The 17,767-nt window shown below is 39.9% G+C and overlaps 1 protein-coding gene across 3 annotated transcripts in view; it reads left to right on the forward strand.

Moving 5' to 3' along the window:
* FAF1 (Fas associated factor 1) overlaps window positions 1-17,767 on the forward strand; it is a 5,915,525-nt gene that overhangs the window by 2,831,947 nt on the left and 3,065,811 nt on the right. For all 3 annotated transcript variants that reach the window (XM_044055943.1, XM_044055942.1, XM_044055945.1), the window contains exon 10: window positions 16,342-16,465. In XM_044055943.1, coding sequence (XP_043911878.1) covers window positions 16,342-16,465 — 124 coding nt within the window. The remainder of the gene's footprint in view (window positions 1-16,341; window positions 16,466-17,767) is intronic.

A 17,767-nucleotide genomic window follows, 5' to 3' on the forward strand; every position in this document is an offset into this window, starting at 1 on the left:
TGTGGTAGAGCAGCAAATAGAAAGGAATAAGGTCTTAACTTTGCTGGAAAGCCTTGCTGCACTAAGGGTTTTTAGAATTTTGTATGACAGTACTTCATTATTGGAAACAAAAAGCTTATCTTTTAAGCTGAAAGGTTAAAGAACTTTCCCATGGTGCTGCATTGACAATGCCCTTACAGTGGAAGATGAAGAGGTGAGGGCTTAAACACATAAAAAGAGAAAATAATAATAGTGTTAGCAATAATGGAGCTTTGAAAATGTTACTTTGCTTGTAGGAGCACTCATTAGAGGAATGGAGAAATAGCACGTCTGTTGCCAATTCCAATGAGATGATGCAGAGGAGAACATTTGAATTTGTGCTTTATTCAGATAAGTAAAATCATTCACTTTTAGCATGCCCCAAATGTTCACATTCTTCTGAAAAACTGAGGCATTCAGCTGACACTGTGGCATTTCTCAAGCATCTCTTGGGGAATCCAACCACATATTTTGATCTCCTGATAGATGTACTACAAATAGGATAAGGTAGTGATGCCTTGTCCACCAGGAGGTGTTTTATTTAGAAGTGAAGAAAATTTTCAAAATGAGCAAGATAGCAGGGCATATATATTTTCATTTGCCTAGTCCCAAACCAGATAGATGGTTTCAGTTGTCTGTGAAGCTAATTTAACCTACTCTTCCATTAAGGTGCAAATGAGTGCTGTATCATAATCTATTTTCTACACTTCCACAGTTGACACCCAGTTATTTTTAGAAGCTTCCTTAAAGGAATTATATATTTGAGACCTGCATGATGACAAGTTTGCTGTCCTTTGCATTAGAATTCAGCCTACAAATTCAGTAAGCTTAAAATCTTTTCATCAACATCTTTATTTGTCTTGGCAAATGCTTCATGAAGGAGGACTTCTGAACTGAAAGTGTCATGTGTAAATCTTTCTTACAGTATTTCATAATGAGACGGTGTCACTGAAAATGTAATGCCTGCTGTTTCTTTAATCTTTCTTTTTAAATGTATTTGTATCATCCTTATTACCAAAAAGCTAGAGAGCACTTCTTAAATGTTTTGGATTGCACAGACAGTTCAGTGCTGTACAAGGAGGATGTTCTCTTTCAAAATTATATCAACTCTCTGTCTTTCAGCAAAGGGAAGAAACAACCATTATCTAAGTGGCTGATCCATTCTTTTAGTCTTTGTTATAACTACAGCAAAAACTTGATGGCCCTATTCATAGGTTCATAGGTTCATAGATTAGTACTAAGCTAACTGCCCTTGCGAGCCATTTTAAGCCTAGTCAATTATCCCTTGTGAGACTCAAACCCTGTACCTTGTGTTTGTAAGGCAAACACCTTACCATTAGGCCACCCTCCCATTCAGGTAGTGTATGAGAACTTGCAGCTTCTTCAGTCACATATTTTAGGAATGTTTGTGTTCTAGCTGCAATGCAGACTGCTTTCCATAGATTTATTAAACACAAATTATAAGCTCGCTGTAGAGGAAAAGACAGAATTTGGTACAGCTGTACAGTATGAGAGCCTATAACTCTCAGCCACAAGGCGGTTAACTAAATAGTGCTTGAAATTCAAATCAAATTGTTATGACCTAATACTACTGTGACTCTTATCCCAAGAAGGTAACATATTGCATGCACTGTAACTGTAGGTCTTTTTATCCCCCAAACAAAAGTTTTTTTTTAATTTTTCATCAATAGTATGACAATATTCAATAGTACATCAACCAGGTGAGGAACAAATACAAAAAAACATGCAACTCCACTATAAAGTATTGTGACACAGTGCTAGTTTTGCAATAATATATATAAAAAAGCAGTGTCATCACATAAACTAATCATGTCCTTAATCTGAGGCCATGAATAAAGAAAAGCTTAACCTTATATGTCATACCATACAGGTGCTGTATCACTATCGAAGCCCATTCAGTTTCCATTTATATACTTCTATACCAAAATGTCATTTAAATTATTAAGTTTAGTATCCCATATCTTTCATTTCATTGACATTCTGTTAGGAGAGCAATCCTTAAAATGGGCTAACTCCATCTCTCTAATGTCTCATAATAGTAACCTAAATTCCAGTGTGTTAGGAGTACCTTTTTTCTTCAAAGATCTTGTTGTGACCTTTTTGCCTAATTAAAGCCTATTGGCTTGGTGATTTGGTGGCAAATGAATTTCTAGGTCAAATTCCAGAAAGTGCAAACCAGCATTTCCTGATTGAATCAGAAGAAATAAAAACCTGATCTGAAGATTCATAATCAGTGCCTTGCCTAGGCCTCTTAGCGGGGGGGGGGGGGGGGGGTTGGGAACCCCTGATCAAGGTAATTAAGGCCTCAGCTCAGCCATTTTGATCATCCTGAGCACGTGGCTCATGCATCGGTTTTTTTAGACTTAGAAGTTGTTTTTGTTTTTGAAGCTGGCGTCGGTTTTATATAGAAATGTTGAGACCTGAAAACACCCTCAGAAGCAGGTGCCTGCTCAGCGGCTCCAGACCCATCCGAGGGAGAAACATCCACGGGTTCAATACTCTTGAGAATCTTGCGGCATACCAGACTCTGCATGGGTCTCGGTAGAGGCCTGCGACTCAAAAGTAGTGGGTATCAGGGGCTGCAAAAGCACCTCACTGAGTACCGGCGAACCGGCGACTGGCTTAGGAGAAGCTTTGTCGTCGGTTTTGGACCTCAACGGTCTGTCTCTGTCCTTTTCTTTGCGTTTTTTGTGAACTCCAGTAGTTGGACTGCTATCTGATGACATTTCAGGGTAATTAAATCTGGATCCAGAAATATTTTGAAGCAAAGATATACCGACGCTTAATAGTGTGTTGGTTAAATCGAGCACAAAACAGACAGCAAGGCACGTTATGATCTGGGCCTAGGCAAGGAATACAGTACAAATGAAAATCCTTATGAGGTATTTGCTTCCCACAAGTAATGCAATTATTAACTTTTCCCCAACGGGGTACTTAGCTTTAATTGAAGACTTCGGTTCTGAAACTCGAATGTGAAAATTTCAGGAGTCAGCCGACCGGCACTTGCGAACTGCTTCTGCTTCGGGCACCGCACGGCAAGAAAGACTGAAGAAAATGGCGTCGGTTGCATGTTTTATACTCCTGACGACCTGACGTAATGGAAGAGGAGACAGCAACCGACGCAGGACCCAAGACTTTGATATTCAGGCCGACTGAGGGCAACCTGCCAGCAGATTACCCAAATGTAATGACTGCAACAGTGAATACATTCGAACATCTACATTTATGGTTAGTGTACACAACTGTACTTTCTGTTTTAACTTACAGTGTAACTATTCATTGATTACTTAAGTAAGTCATCTGTCTCATGGACTCCAAAAAACAGTGAGGAAATTTCAAGGGTGATGGATACTACCTACATTTTTGTTATGTTTATTTTACACCTTGATATTGCACCAAAGTCCACAGTATTTTAAGCACCAGATCTAATTCCAACTCAGGATTTCCTAAATACAGCCAAAGATCATCTGTATGTAAAGAAATACATAAATTAATACTTTCCACATGATAGTTAGGGTAAAATGTAGTTTTTAATATAGCTGCATGGGCCTTTAAATGTATTGCAAACAGTTAAGGTGAGAAGGGGACACCCTTGTCCTGTACCTCTTTGTAGGGATAACCGAGAGCCAAGTTTTAGCTTTAGTTTCTTTTATACAGTTGCTCAAGTAGCAAAATCAAGGACTCAGGGAACTCTATATGCTTCATTACTGTAAATAAAAACACCAATTTCACTCTATCAAAATTGTTTTGAGTCTAAGCTATTTATAAGTGAGGGATTCCCCTGAGAGTTGCCATGTTCCATTGTCATCACAGTTGTTAATAAATTATCAAATGTAGTGCACCCTGTAATAAAGCCAGTTTGATCTATATTAATTAAATGAGTAAGGAAAGGGGAAATTTTCTTAGCTCTAAGCAATGTAAATATTTTATAATGCTATAATACTTATAGTCATGGTTTAAAATTGACATGAGCAGATAAGAAGTAACTTGTAAAGCATCCTTACCATGTTTTAATATAGCCATTAGTACTGCTGAATATCAAGAATCCACTATAACCCGAGAAGCAGATACATTATTCACCAGAGAAGATATCTTTTTAAACAAAACTGACCTGAGACCATCTACAAACTTCGCTAGGTAAGTCTTCAGTCCTGGAGTCTTTCTTGAGCCATATTCTTAATAAACTGGCCAACTTCCTGTACTGTGAAAGATGCTTTTAACTCCCTTGTTTGACCTTGAGTACATTTTGGAAGTTCTGTCTTCCCAAGGTATTCTATAACTATATATGTTTTGATATCCTTCTGCTGTTTTCTTCTTTATATGTGTAATATCTCTGAAAAGTGTATTAAAATTATAATGTCTTTATATGTGTAATATCTCTATCAAGTATGTCATCTGAGGCAATGTCCATTCTGTAATGTAGTGGACTTTATATTTTATATATAAAGTGATCTATCTCTTGTTGCTTAAGTTTAAGTGCTAAAATGTCTAATTAGCAGGAGTAAGATCAAAAGAACTGAATCTGAAGTCTTTGCTCTGCAAGCAAGAGCTTATATCAGAAATATTTATCAAGTTCCTTTTTAGTCCTGTTGTGACTAAGTAGTGCCATGTACGAATCATGATGCAGTCTTTCCAACCTCATTTTATAACAGCCTTTCACTTCCATTCCTTGGCTACCAGTCTACCTGCTAATTTTACATTTAGCTCCTTCTAGTTTGTTGTTTACAACAAAGCTGAATGACAGTTTTTCCCATGTTGGTCCTTAAGATATAATTGATGCTGTGCTTGAAGTCAGCAAGTTAACATAAAAGTAGATTGACCTGACTTAATTTAGCCAACAGATGTGACTCAGTTCTAAGGAAGTATAACAGACTGAGATAGATATAGGTATAGTCTCCAGCATGTGGGAGAAAGAAGCATTCTCTTAGAAGATAAATATGTTGTCTAATTTGGAGAAGGTTTTAAACCTGAATGAAAAACAGGTATTTGATTTCCCCTGAGAACTTGGGCATTGATGGGTGTCTGCCTACCCAGACAAAGAAATAAATATTTTCAAAAATTTAACAAGTATAGTAATATGCAGTGCTATAGGACCTGAGTTAACCTCCCCAGTCTAAAACTGTATTCCAGTCTTCTGCCCAGATATTCATTCCACCTTGTATTAAAACCTATTCCTTAAGGATTTCCCCAAACATCTGTTGCAGTGTGCCTTGGAGGGACTTAGATCCCTGCTATTGTAACTGGGCTTTTTACTAAGAATACCAAACTTTTCTCTGTGTCCTCAGGGATACCTTATAGGTTCATAGGTTGGTACTAGGCTATCAGCCCTAGGGCCTATACAAGATCCTTGCTATTGTAACTGGGCTTTTTACTAAGGATACCAAACTTTTCTCTGTGTCCTCAGGGATACCTTATAGGTTCATAGGTTGGCACTAGGCTATCAGCCCTAGGGCCTATACAAGCCTAGCCATAACAATGCCCTGGCTATTTCTTCCCACATTATTTACTTTCCTGGACCCCTGTCTAGCAGGGCGACTGACGTGATCCCTGGGGTGAATTTCCTTTCTCCCATCCAATCGTCAAGGTTCCTCTTGAAGAGGTCCAAAGAGGCACTCTGCTTGACATGTATGGGCAATCTATTCCAGAGTCTGGGGAGTCTCTGGGTCAGGAACCTATCCCTCCAGCATGTTTTGTTTATTGTGATGACAAAGTTTAGATCCCTGGAGCGTGTAGCTCTGAGGGATTGGGATTTCTTTAAGTGTAGCATGTCCAACAGCTCTGGGTTTGACATGGCCTTGTATGTTAAGCAGAGATCGCCTCTGAGTAGACGATATGCGACAGTATAGCTGGAGTTTTTTAAGGCAGTCAGCGTAGGGCATCTGCTTTAGGCCTGTGATTCTTTTAGTGAGGTATTTCTGAGGCCTTTCCAGTTGTTGCAGATGTCTTGAGAGGTACATACCAAATGGGGCGTTGTATTCTATAATGGGTCTAATGAGGGATGAGTACAGTGGGACAATGACCTCCTTTTTTCTGGATGAAAAGCCCTTCATGATGAGGTGTGCTACATAGAAGGATTTCCTGACTGTTGTGGCGATGTGGTTATCGAAGGTGAGACCACTGTCCACCTGTGTCCCTAAGTCTGTTATCACACTTTCTGTGTTTAGTGTACTGCCACCTATATGGTAATTCATGGATACATGTTTTTTCCCAAAGGGATAACAATACATTTCTTGGCATTGAGCTTGAGCCCATGGCTCTGGCACCAAGCATCTGTTTCTGTAAGGCCCTTTTGTAGAGTATCCACATCATTTGGGGATTCAATAATGGCTCCCAGTTTGCAGTCATCTGCAAACTTTGTTAGCCAGAGTCCCTTAGTGTTGACCTGTACTTCAGAGAAGTAGATGCCAAACAAGAGAGGCCCCAGGACTGAACCCTGAGGTACTCCACTTGTCACTTGTCTGGAGCTGGATTTGGAGTCGGCTACTTTTACAGTGTGGGTTCTATCAGTAAGCCATTTAGCAACCCATTGGGTGACATAGGGATTAATGCCCAACTTAGTAAGTTTATCTATGATTCCAGAGTGGGGATGGTGTCAAAGGCCTTGGCAAGGTCTAGATAGGCTGTGTGGACCACCTTACCCTTGTCCATGGCTCTGGAGACTGATTCAAAGAAGTCAATCAGGTTCAGGAGACAAGATCGACCCTTCACAAACCCAAACTGGGTGGGGTCCAGTGTTTGAAGGTTGCCAATGTCTTTGTTTATAAGTTCCATGATAATACGCTCCATGGCCTTGCAGATAAGGCTTGTCAGACTGATGGGACGGTAGTTTCCTGGATCCAAGGTGGATCCCCCCTTGTGGATTGGGATAACTGTAGCTCTGCGCCACTCAGTGGGCACAAAACCTGAGGTGAGGCTATGATTAAACATGACACTTAGGTGAGGTGCCAGTTCATATTGTAGTTCATGTAGTACACAGCCCGGGATGTCATCTGGTCCCATGGATGCTGTATTCTTGGCTTTAGAGAGTGCATTTTGTACCTGTGTGGCCGTTATTACTGGAATTTGGCAATCTTCCGGTATTGAGATGGGCCATTTATAGGGGGGGTGAAGTTGGCACTGAATCGATCTGCCAGGATATTGGCAATATCCTTCGGATCAGTATATTTAATGCCATTCTGTTTTAGCTCAGAGCAGATCTGAGCATTGCCATTTAGATTCTTGACATAGTTATAGAATGCTTTGTGGTTGTCTTTGGAATCTTTGGCAATTTTATTTTCGTAACTAGCTTTGAAGGATTTTATGAGGCATCTCAGTTTCTTACTGAGGCTAGTAAGGGAGTTTTTTGCATCCTGGGATTTTCCTCTTTTCTGCAAAAGTTTCTTCCTTGTGTTGTAAAGTTTGTTTATGGCAGGGGACCACCAGATTGGCTTCCTTTTTTTGGATGAGAGCATTTTGGTTCTATTTGGGATGGCACGATTCGTGCATGAGTGGATGTGCTCGTACAGTGCCTTAGTGTAGGATTCAGCAGTTGAACTTTCAGTTCCCGTCTGCATGGGTGTCATGAAGTTTGTCACTTCTGACTTGAGTAGCATGAAGTTGGCTTTGGGGAAGTTTTATATGAACCCATATGTAATTTTCTTTGTTCTTCATCATCCAGGTAGACCTCCTGCATCAACAGACTATCAGCATTTAAGCACTTAGAGTATTGCAAGATTTTCTTTTTTTTTTGACTAGATGGGTGAATTCATTCACATTTCACATACATACATACTTAAACTACAAATTAACCCTAAGCAGTCAAAATAATCCAGTTGTTAAGAGACCAGTTAAACAGTGGGACAACAGCCTCAAACATAGCAATAATCAAAGGAAACGTATGACTAACATATTTATATATGTATACATGTATATATATGTATATACATATATATATATATATATATATATATATATATATATATATATATATATATATATATATATATATATATAGAGAGAGAGAGAGAGAAAAAACAAACATGAGTTTTTTTCACCATCCAACATAACGTCACATTCCAAGCAATGTAAAACTATTAATTGCAACATACTGCCTTTACAAAAATAAAATAATGTAAACAAATAACCATTTTATAGTGTATAACTGTGTATAATTTGCATGAATTACTTCTGAGGAAGAGGAATACACTCCACTCTGAGACTAGGACATATCCCTACTGCAAAGGTAAGAGTGGAGTTAAGGAAATAATATTTTTCATATGCTGTCCCATATAGGCCTCCTCAATTCAGATGTAAAAATCATTCATTCTGAACATCCAGATCAAATGCAAAACATCATTCCGCTCCAAGCCAGATTAAGGTAATTCTTCCAAAAAAACACAGAATGAGTTCTGTTGCAATGTGCTTGGAGACACTTAGATCCCTGCTACTGTAACTGGGCTTTTTACTAAGAATGGCAAACGTTTCCGTGTGTCCTCAGGGATACCTTATATGGACCCTTAGATAATTTTCTATATTCTTCATCTTCCAGGTTTCTTTTTTCTTTTCTTTTTTTTATTTTGATTAGATGAGTGAATCCATTCACATTCCACATACTTACTCAGATTACAAATTAACCCGAAGCAGTCAAAGCAATCCAGTAGTTAAGTGACCAATTAAACAGTGACACAACACCTGCCTCAACCATAGCAATAATCAAAGGAAACTTATGACTGTTTAGCATATTTATGTATGTGTATAGAGGGAGAGACCAAACATTAGAGTTTTTTCACCATCCAACATAACGTCACATTCCAAGCAATGTAAAAGTATTAATTGTAACAGATGACTTTTAAAAAAATAAAATAATGCAAACAAATAACCATTTAATAGTGTATAACTGTATAGTTTGCATGAATTACTTGAGGAGGAATGCACTCTACTCGTAGACTAGGACAAATCCCCACTACCAAGGTAAGAGTGGAGTTAAGGAAATAATATCCCTCATATGCTGTCCCCATATAGGCATCCTTAGCTCAAAAGTAAAAGGCATTCATTCTGAACACCCTGATCAAATGCAAAATATCATTGCGTCCCAATCTGGAGCAACATCATTCTTCCAAAAAAAAAAAAAACAGAGAGTTACCAAGGCCATGTCTAATCCAACTGTTGATATACCAACACACTTAAAAATACACCGAAAGCTTCTCTGAATGCCACACAACTCTGAGCATTATGGGTTCATTTATAAGCTATTATCCTTTAAAGGGTCCCAGAATTAATTTCATCCTCGGTGACATTCATTTGAGCTTAAGTCTAAATTCCAAAATACAGCTTTAATTCTGACCTTAGATTAGAGTTTATAATTGTCACAGAGGTAACAGTTAAAGTTTTCAACACTTAAAGGCCCACAAAAAAGGGAATGCTGCTGCTTACAATTATAGTATGCAGTTCTGTGGCAAATGTCCCATATTGTTTCAGTCGTCTTCTCCCATTCTCAATGAACTAGAACAGTGAAAATAATACAAACTGTTTGTGCTATACTGGTTACTTCCCTGAAGGTGCAGGTAGGTTTAAACAAGGGAAAAAGTTCTGTATGCTACTTTGCCATTGCAAGTCTTGTTCTGAGATGTGATGGCCCCATTTGAACTCAAATTAATGGAAAGGGCAGTACTCACCTGAGTCAACTTTGCTGCTGCCTGTTCTGGAAAATGCAGAGAAATAGGGCCATTCTGTGTTTCAGAGATACAGGATAAAGTAGTCTGAGTCTCCATCCATGTCTGCAAAGCCCCATTACAGGTCTAAAAGACACATGCCTTTTACTGGTATACTTAGGGAATACCTGTTCGCAAAAAAAAAAAAAAGCTTCGTTATCCTTAGTAATTTTGCTAGGAAACCTTAAAAGTGACAATACCCTCTTCTGTAGAGCAAAGGTTGCAAGTAAACTGGAATAGGAACCAGACAATGTGCGCATAATGCTTGGGTAAGAAAAGCTCTGTGGGCCTATTCCAAAAGTAATTCTTCCTTCTTCATGTCTGTCCTTTCCCCCAGCTTATCTTGCATAAATATGATACAGTTGTATCCTTCCAGACTCTCGAAGGTAACAGTAAATCTTCATTTTTTCTGGCATAAATAATTTTCAAAATCTGGCCGCCTGTTCTCTGACATATCCAACTTCATCTCCCCTTCTCTCAGCAGCTCAGCAATCCCATCAAAGGAAGAATCCATCATGTCAAAGTGACCTGAAAATTGCAGTAGAGCTCCTTCCTTCTCATACAGCTTTGCTTCAATTCTCTCTATGTGACGGGAAAAAGTCCCATTAAGCTTCTTGAGTTCGCCTTTATTGCTTCGAATGTTCCATCAATCAAGGGAAAAAATATTATCTATAGATGACTGAGATATGTTGCATTCCTTGGCCCCGCTTATGGGGGTGTTACAGCAGCAGTCTTCAAAATCCCCTGGGATGAACACTAAACCACTAATCCCTTTCTTAAGAGTCATATACAGAATTGCTGACACAGAAAGGTGGTTAATTAGAGGAAGTTGGTATAGCTTTTCTTCTAATAGTTAACCTCAAATTGGGCTGGTTGGAGTGGCAGAGATTTACAGGCAATGGTATGCTGCTTCCATCTTGAAAGAAGTCGCTGAAACAATAGGTCTTTGAGGGAGAGGTGACTGTAACAGTGTAGCAATAAAGGTACTCTCCATCCACTTTTTTCATTTCTGAATAGTCTTTTAGTTTCTTTTGTTTGTTATAGAACTTTTACTGTTTTTGTTTGTAATCATACTATTATATTATTGATAAGATACATAGCAGAGAACTGTTGTAGATGCACAGTAGTACTATTTATATGAGAGCTTTGTATCACAGCAGTCCAGCTCCTGCCTGTGTCATTGCAACACAAGTATGGGTCTTCACAGGGGAACAGACCAGCTGTGGGGAAAATGTCCAAACCAATGCAGATTCAGTGATAAGTAAACCCACATGTCATGATTTTCTACAGTGACCACTCCCTTGAAGGTCTGTTTTGATGTCCAGTCCAGGTAGATCAGGTATTTGACAAATCTGGCAGGGAAGATAAACATATCCATCCTGTGGTGCTGCTGGTGGTGGCGGTGGGGGTTGCATGCCAATGCCAGAAGTCTAAATCTCAAAATGCACGCACTCGAGGCCCTTCTCAGTATGGAGAACATCGATGTCTGTGCTGTAACTGAAACCTGGTTCAAGGCTCCTGAGAGCACCCCGGCACTATTAGGTTTTACCTCATATCATGCGTTCCGGCCCCAAAACCCGGATCACACCACAAAAGGAGGGGGTGTATCCATATTCATAAAGGATACCCACACCTCCAGGTTGGTGGCAACGCACGAAGCTTCGGAAACCATCCAGGTACAACTAACCATAGGTAAAACTGCTCTACAAATTGTAGCATGCTACAGGCCACCCTCTCAAACTCAGGAACCCCACACAGCCTTCCTGAAGACACTGGAGGGTATAAATGTATCTCCAAACACCATCATATTGGGTGACTTCAACTACCCGAATATAGACTGGGAACATTACTCAAGCCCTAACTTTCTAGCCCAACGGTTCCTGGAGTTCATAAATTCAAATGCCATGGAACAGCTAGTCACTGTTCCCACGAGAGGAGAAAATATACTAGATCTCATTGTCACAAACATGGGGACAAAATGCTCCACACGGAAGTATATCCCTCATTGGTGAGATCTGATCATAAACTAATCTCACTGGAAATCCACATCCGCCCCACCCCAAACAAAAAGACCATAGTGAAGAACTTCTCTAAAGCAAACTTCACACTACTCAAGACTGGTGTGGTATCCTTCAAGGCCCCTGAGCCAGTGGAAACCACAACCCAAGCTCGGAAGCCCTTACAAATGCCTTCTATGAACACCTCCAGGACTGCATGGATCAGGCAATCCCAAATAAAACCAAGACTCTTTCCACAAAGGGCAAACATCCAGTCTGGTGGACCCCAGCCATTAACAAACTTTACAATAAGAGGAGAAAGCTATTACATGATAGAACAAAATCCATAAAAGGGAAGTCACCCCTGATCATTATTAGTAAAAAAATACGAGCACTCATAAAATCAACTAAGGCCAATTTTGAGAGAAAAATTGCCATGGATTCAAAGGACAATCATAAGGCCTTTTTCAGCTATGTTAGGGACCTGGGTGGAAACTCCCAGATATGCTCAGAATTAGTCCAAAATGATACAAAAATCACTGAACCCACAGACATTGCCAACATACTGGCAGACAGGTTCAGTGCAAACTTGACCCGCCTCTCCCCCCCTAAAGGAGAGATAACTATCCCAGCCGAGTGTAGCCTCCCGGACATCTCAAATGCGCAGGTGAAAGCTGCTGTCTCTAAAGCTAAAAACACAGCATCAATGGGACCGGATGGTGTCCCCGGCTGTGTGCTACACGAGCTAAATGAGGAATTAAACCCGCACATAAGGCAGCTGTTTAATCTCAGCCTTACCACAGGATACGTGCCCAAGGAGTGGCGTGCGGCAACTGTGGTCCCACTCCACAAAGGCGCCTCTACAGACCCTGGTAATTACCGCCCCATAAGCTTAACAAGTCTAGTCTGCAAAGCTATGGAGAGGATCATAATGGAGCTCATAAACAAAGATATAGGGGACTTGCAGACATTGGACCCGACCCAGTTTGGCTTTGTCAAGGGAAGATCATGCCTTTTGAACTTGGTCGACTTCGAAACAGTCACCAAGGCCATTGATGAGGGAAAGGCAGTCCATACAGCCTACCTTGACCTTGCAAAGGCTTTCGACACAGTACCCCACTCGGGTATTGTAGAAAAACTTACCAGCTTAAATGTAAACCCATATGTCACAAGATGGGTTGCAAACTGGCTTAAGGACAGAACCCACAGGGTTAGAGTTGCTGGAGCTATGTCAGACTCCAAGCCGGTCACAAGTGGTGTCCCACAGGGCTCGGTCCTTGGCCCCTATTGTTTGGCATCTACTTCTCAGAAGTACAGGCCAACATGGGAGGACTTTGGCTGACAAAGTTTGCAGACGACTGCAAACTGGGCGCCATAGTGGAAAGTGCATCGGACACGGATATCCTTCAGAAGGGACTCATGGAAACAGATAGCTGGTGCCAGAGCCATGGCCTGAAGTTAAACGCCAAAAAATGTATAGTCATACCCTTCGGGGAAAAACAAGGTAACCCCAAGCTACCATATAGGTGGCAATCCACTAAGCACAGAAGAGGTTATCAGGGACCTGGGGACCCAGGTTGACAGTGGCCTTTCTTTTGATACTCACGTTGCTAAAGTGGTTAGAAAGGCCTTCTACATTGCCCACCTGATCATGAAGGGATTCACATCCAGATCTAGTGAGGTCATTGTTCCCCTGTACTCTTCACTTATCAGACCAATGATCGAGTACAATGCCCCATTCGGGATGTATCTCACCCGACATCTGCAGCAATTGGAGAGACCCCAAAAGTTCCTCACCAAAAGGATAAAGGGACTCCAAAATCTGTCATATGCTGCCAGATTGAAGAAACTCCAGCTCTATTCAGTCGCATACCGTCTGCTCAGAGGTGACATGTGCCTGACATACAAGGCCATGTCCAACCCGGAATTAATGGACATGCTCCACCTCAAAAATCCAAATCCACCAAAACCACTAGAGCAAGCGACTTAAACCTTAGCACGAATATAAATAGGGCGTGCTGGAGGGATAGATTTATCACTCAGAGACTCCCTATGCTGTGGAATAGAATCCCGGTCCATGTGAGGCAGAGCACCTCGCTGACTCTGTTCAAGAGAAATCTAGACCTGTGGATGGGAGATCGTAGGTTTACCCCGGGAATCATCTCTGTGTCACTGCTGGACAGAGGCACAACAAACTAATGGGCACAGTATTTTTTCATATAAGGGGTGGCGTAAGCCACAAAAATTTGGGCTAGGCTTATAAATGCCTTAGGGCAGATAGCCTAGTATAAACCTATGAACCTATGATGGCAGATCTCTCTGTTCAAGCCTTGGTGGTGGTTGGGACTCTGATAGACCACTGCTCTGGATGTGGGAATAGACCAAGGAGGCAAAGACTGCCACAGGGCCCATATGTTCTCGCAGAGGACAACTCATTTCCTGCCCAGCCTTCCAGATCGAACATCAGCATGCTGGTGATCAGGTCCAGCTGCTAGATCTGCTCCATGTCTCTCTTCCTGACCACTGGCTTTGGCCTCAGCTGGGAGGGGTGGTAGTACCAGTCTAATGCTACTACCCTGGTCTCTTTCATTTACAGTCAGGAGGAGGAGGACAGGATCCGTGGAACAGCAGCTGAGCAGATTAATTTCTCACCTGTTCTTTTTCATCAGGAGTAATGAATACTGTTCTTTGGGTATCATCAAACTTGCTTTAATATGCATTGAGTAGGTAACTACCACTTCCTATCATTTTATTAATCTCTGGCCAGTGTGCAGTCATTCGCTGATAAAGACCTTTTGTACTTTCTGTCTGTCTTGTAGTAAGAGCAAGACTCTTAAAAAAAAATTTGCTCCCATAGAGTAGTGAATTGTTCAGCAGAAATATTTTGTCATTGTGCCTTCTTGTTGCACCACAGCTGTCAGAGTTGGTATAAGAACTCAGCGTTTTGGATGATCTACAAGTGTAGAGGCAAGTAATCTATCTGTAGCACAGACTGCCACAGTTAAGAACAAAATGTGAAGAGAAGATGCAGTTACTTAGCCCTCCTTGTCTGGGACAGGTACGCTGCCTGATGTTGAGCTGGATTTTGATAGATGCCTGACGTGAATATTTGAGACAAATGTAACAGTATCATTACATAGCCTGTTCTGGGACGGATCTGTGTCAGTTGATTGCATTTTCAGAAACTCAAAATTCAGGACGATATGATCAAATTTCTGAAAACTTGAACATTAAAAAAACCCCACAAAAATCTTTTTTTTACATTTTTGCAGGGGGGCACCCCAACACCCCCTGATAATTAACTCTAAGATCGCAGCACATTGAGGAAAACGGTAAATTTCCCGATCCTGTCTGTACTGCGATCTCCATTCAGAAGCTTCAGGTTTTCAGAAATTTGATCATATTGTCTTGCCGATACGAATTTCGAGTTGCTGAAAATTCAGTCAACTGATGTGGATCCCCTGGGACATACAAAATGAAATTTTGTTTGCTTCTGTGATTGTTGCATGTTGATGAGCAGCCCTAGACTACAAGCTGGGACATCAGATGTAGTGAAAGTACTGATGAGAGAACATGCAAGAGCTTTAAGTGGGAATGTTATAGAGAGAAGCAGCATAGTAAGATAATGAGTAATTTTGCCTTTGGTGTCGCATCTTTCAGGTCTGCCTTCATTGTCTCTAGACTGGCTGCCTTCATAGAAGTGGCATGGCAAATTATTGTAATAGTTTGGATTATTCTTAATTCTTTAGCCATTATTTATTAGATAATTTCATGCAGACATGACTTCATTGACTCAAATGTCTGATAAGAGTTTTCCCAAATGCCATTAGTAACCTGACTCTTAACGGTTAAAAGCAAAGATAGCTATCCATGCATCTTTTTCTAACATTTGGCTCATGTGTATCTTTTTCTAATTTTTGGATCATATGCTTACATCTAATTTTTGATTTCTTAGTAAGATATGCTTAAATTTCTATTTGTAAGATGCAGGATGTGGCAGTACATGAGTCACGCATCTTTCTCAATTTTAATTTGTTGATTTGTTAACCTGGTGAATGAACTGCTTCATCTTTGTCAGTGTATAGCAAAGACCTGGCTCTCATGGGCAAAGGTAAATGAAATGCATATGGACATTTAGACTTAGCATTAAACCAACATGTTTTTTGGAAGATGGAAGGAAACTGGAGTGTCTGGAGATAATCCATGCATATATGGGAGGGAACAAGCAGACTTCACACAGTTAGTGCCCCAGGGTGAAGATAATCAATACTGAATCCTGGATTTTGAAACTGTGTGACAATAGATCTCAACTGCTGAATCATCTCTCTCTCTGCATATTTGTTAGTGTGTGGGGGGGGGGTCACTTGCATGGTTAATAGAAAGAGCTAGTTTTTTGAGAGATGTGTATTAGCAACTGTATTAGTTTAACACTGCTTGTCCTATCCAAGATACATTGAAAGATGAACTTCCTCAGTATTTCTGTCTCCTTAATTTAGTGCTGCATTCAAATATACAAGTATTACTTCCTGTATGAGATTATTTCTAGTTATTGTGAAAAGGAAACGTAGAAAAAACATAAGCCACAATTTACTGACCAATGCCCATTTTTTTTGCAGTGCACAGATGTCCACATGGTTAGTGACAGTGAAGGCGATGACTTTGAAGACGCATCAGAATTTGGGGTAGATGATGGGGAGCTCTTTGGAATGTCATCATCGTGTCTAAGGAAATCATCAATGAGTAAGTTCTACAAATGGTTTTATGAATGTAATTAATGACTGAGAAATACTAAGAAATATCTTGCTGCCGCAGTCCTTACTTTTTGCAAGGGCCATATTGGCAGCATTGATCAAGCTTTATCTGTCATTGAGAGTCACTGTTTTGTTTACTAAAGCAGTGAGGCTTACCTTGATATGTATTAATGTGCTAATTCACATTTCATAATTTGGAGCTTTGAGATAATGTACATGGTAATGCTATGCCACAGATGTGCATGGTTTGAGATTTTTGTTTCTCTGTAGTCATTAATTTTCAGTTCTGTAGAAGTTTCATAATTTATTTCTTACTTGCACTTTTATATTGTGTAATATAGATAATTCATATAGCCACATCTCAAAATTTCCTTAACCCTTTTGTTTCTCATAATTTATGTGAATGAATAAAATCAGAAATTAAATATTTTCAGTTGGAATTTGTATTTTTTACTTAATCACATACTGAAATCAAGACAAGCTGTTTCACATAATCAACACATTGTTTTGGTCTTCCATTCCATTAGAAACCTGCCATGTGTGCATTATTTTGAGACAGCACAATGTCTTGCATAACTGTAACCACTTGGCCATATGCTCTTTTCTTGTTGAAAATGTCAACTGTTTTCACTGCTAGTTTACTGCTTGCTGTTAATGGTTAAATATGTTTCCACTAATTCATTCATATGCGGGTTGCCTCTGATACCCTTCTGCCATACATCTGCAAAAACTGCCACTTGGCAGTAGGTAAAACTGACAGTCTTCCTTGTTTTAATATGTTTCCTACTGTGAAAAAGAAAAAAAATAAAATCTGTGTAGCATGCAACTGAAACCCCAACAGACCTTTACTCTCAGGATTTTATAGCATGCTAAGCCAGATCATTGTAGAATGTTTGCAACCTACTGGACTTTCACATTTTATTTCTAATGTTTATAGTCTTTAGTATGCATTATTAAATTTCAGTGGTTGTACAGATGGAATCCCAGCAAAATTTGTTCTTAACAGCATAATCCACAGCCATACCTCTCTGTTGTCTGGTATACAGAAGTATAAGGAAAAACAGAGTACCAGCTTTATAGAAAGAAGCCATCTTTACACCAATTCACATATGTGGTATTTCTTTTGTATTCAGCAATGACAGGCCAATTGCCATCTTTAACACTTAAAACTTTAACCTTATTGAATTATCACTTGTGACATAGGCAAATTTACATTTATGTAAAAGTAATCAACCCATATCAGCAAGTTCACATTTATAAACATCAAGTCTGTAATCTTGTATACAATATA

The sequence above is a fragment of the Protopterus annectens genome, chromosome 14.part0 (assembly GCF_019279795.1).
Source record: "Protopterus annectens isolate FY-2018-M chromosome 14.part0, PAN1.0, whole genome shotgun sequence".
Lineage (NCBI taxonomy): Eukaryota > Metazoa > Chordata > Ceratodontiformes > Protopteridae > Protopterus > Protopterus annectens.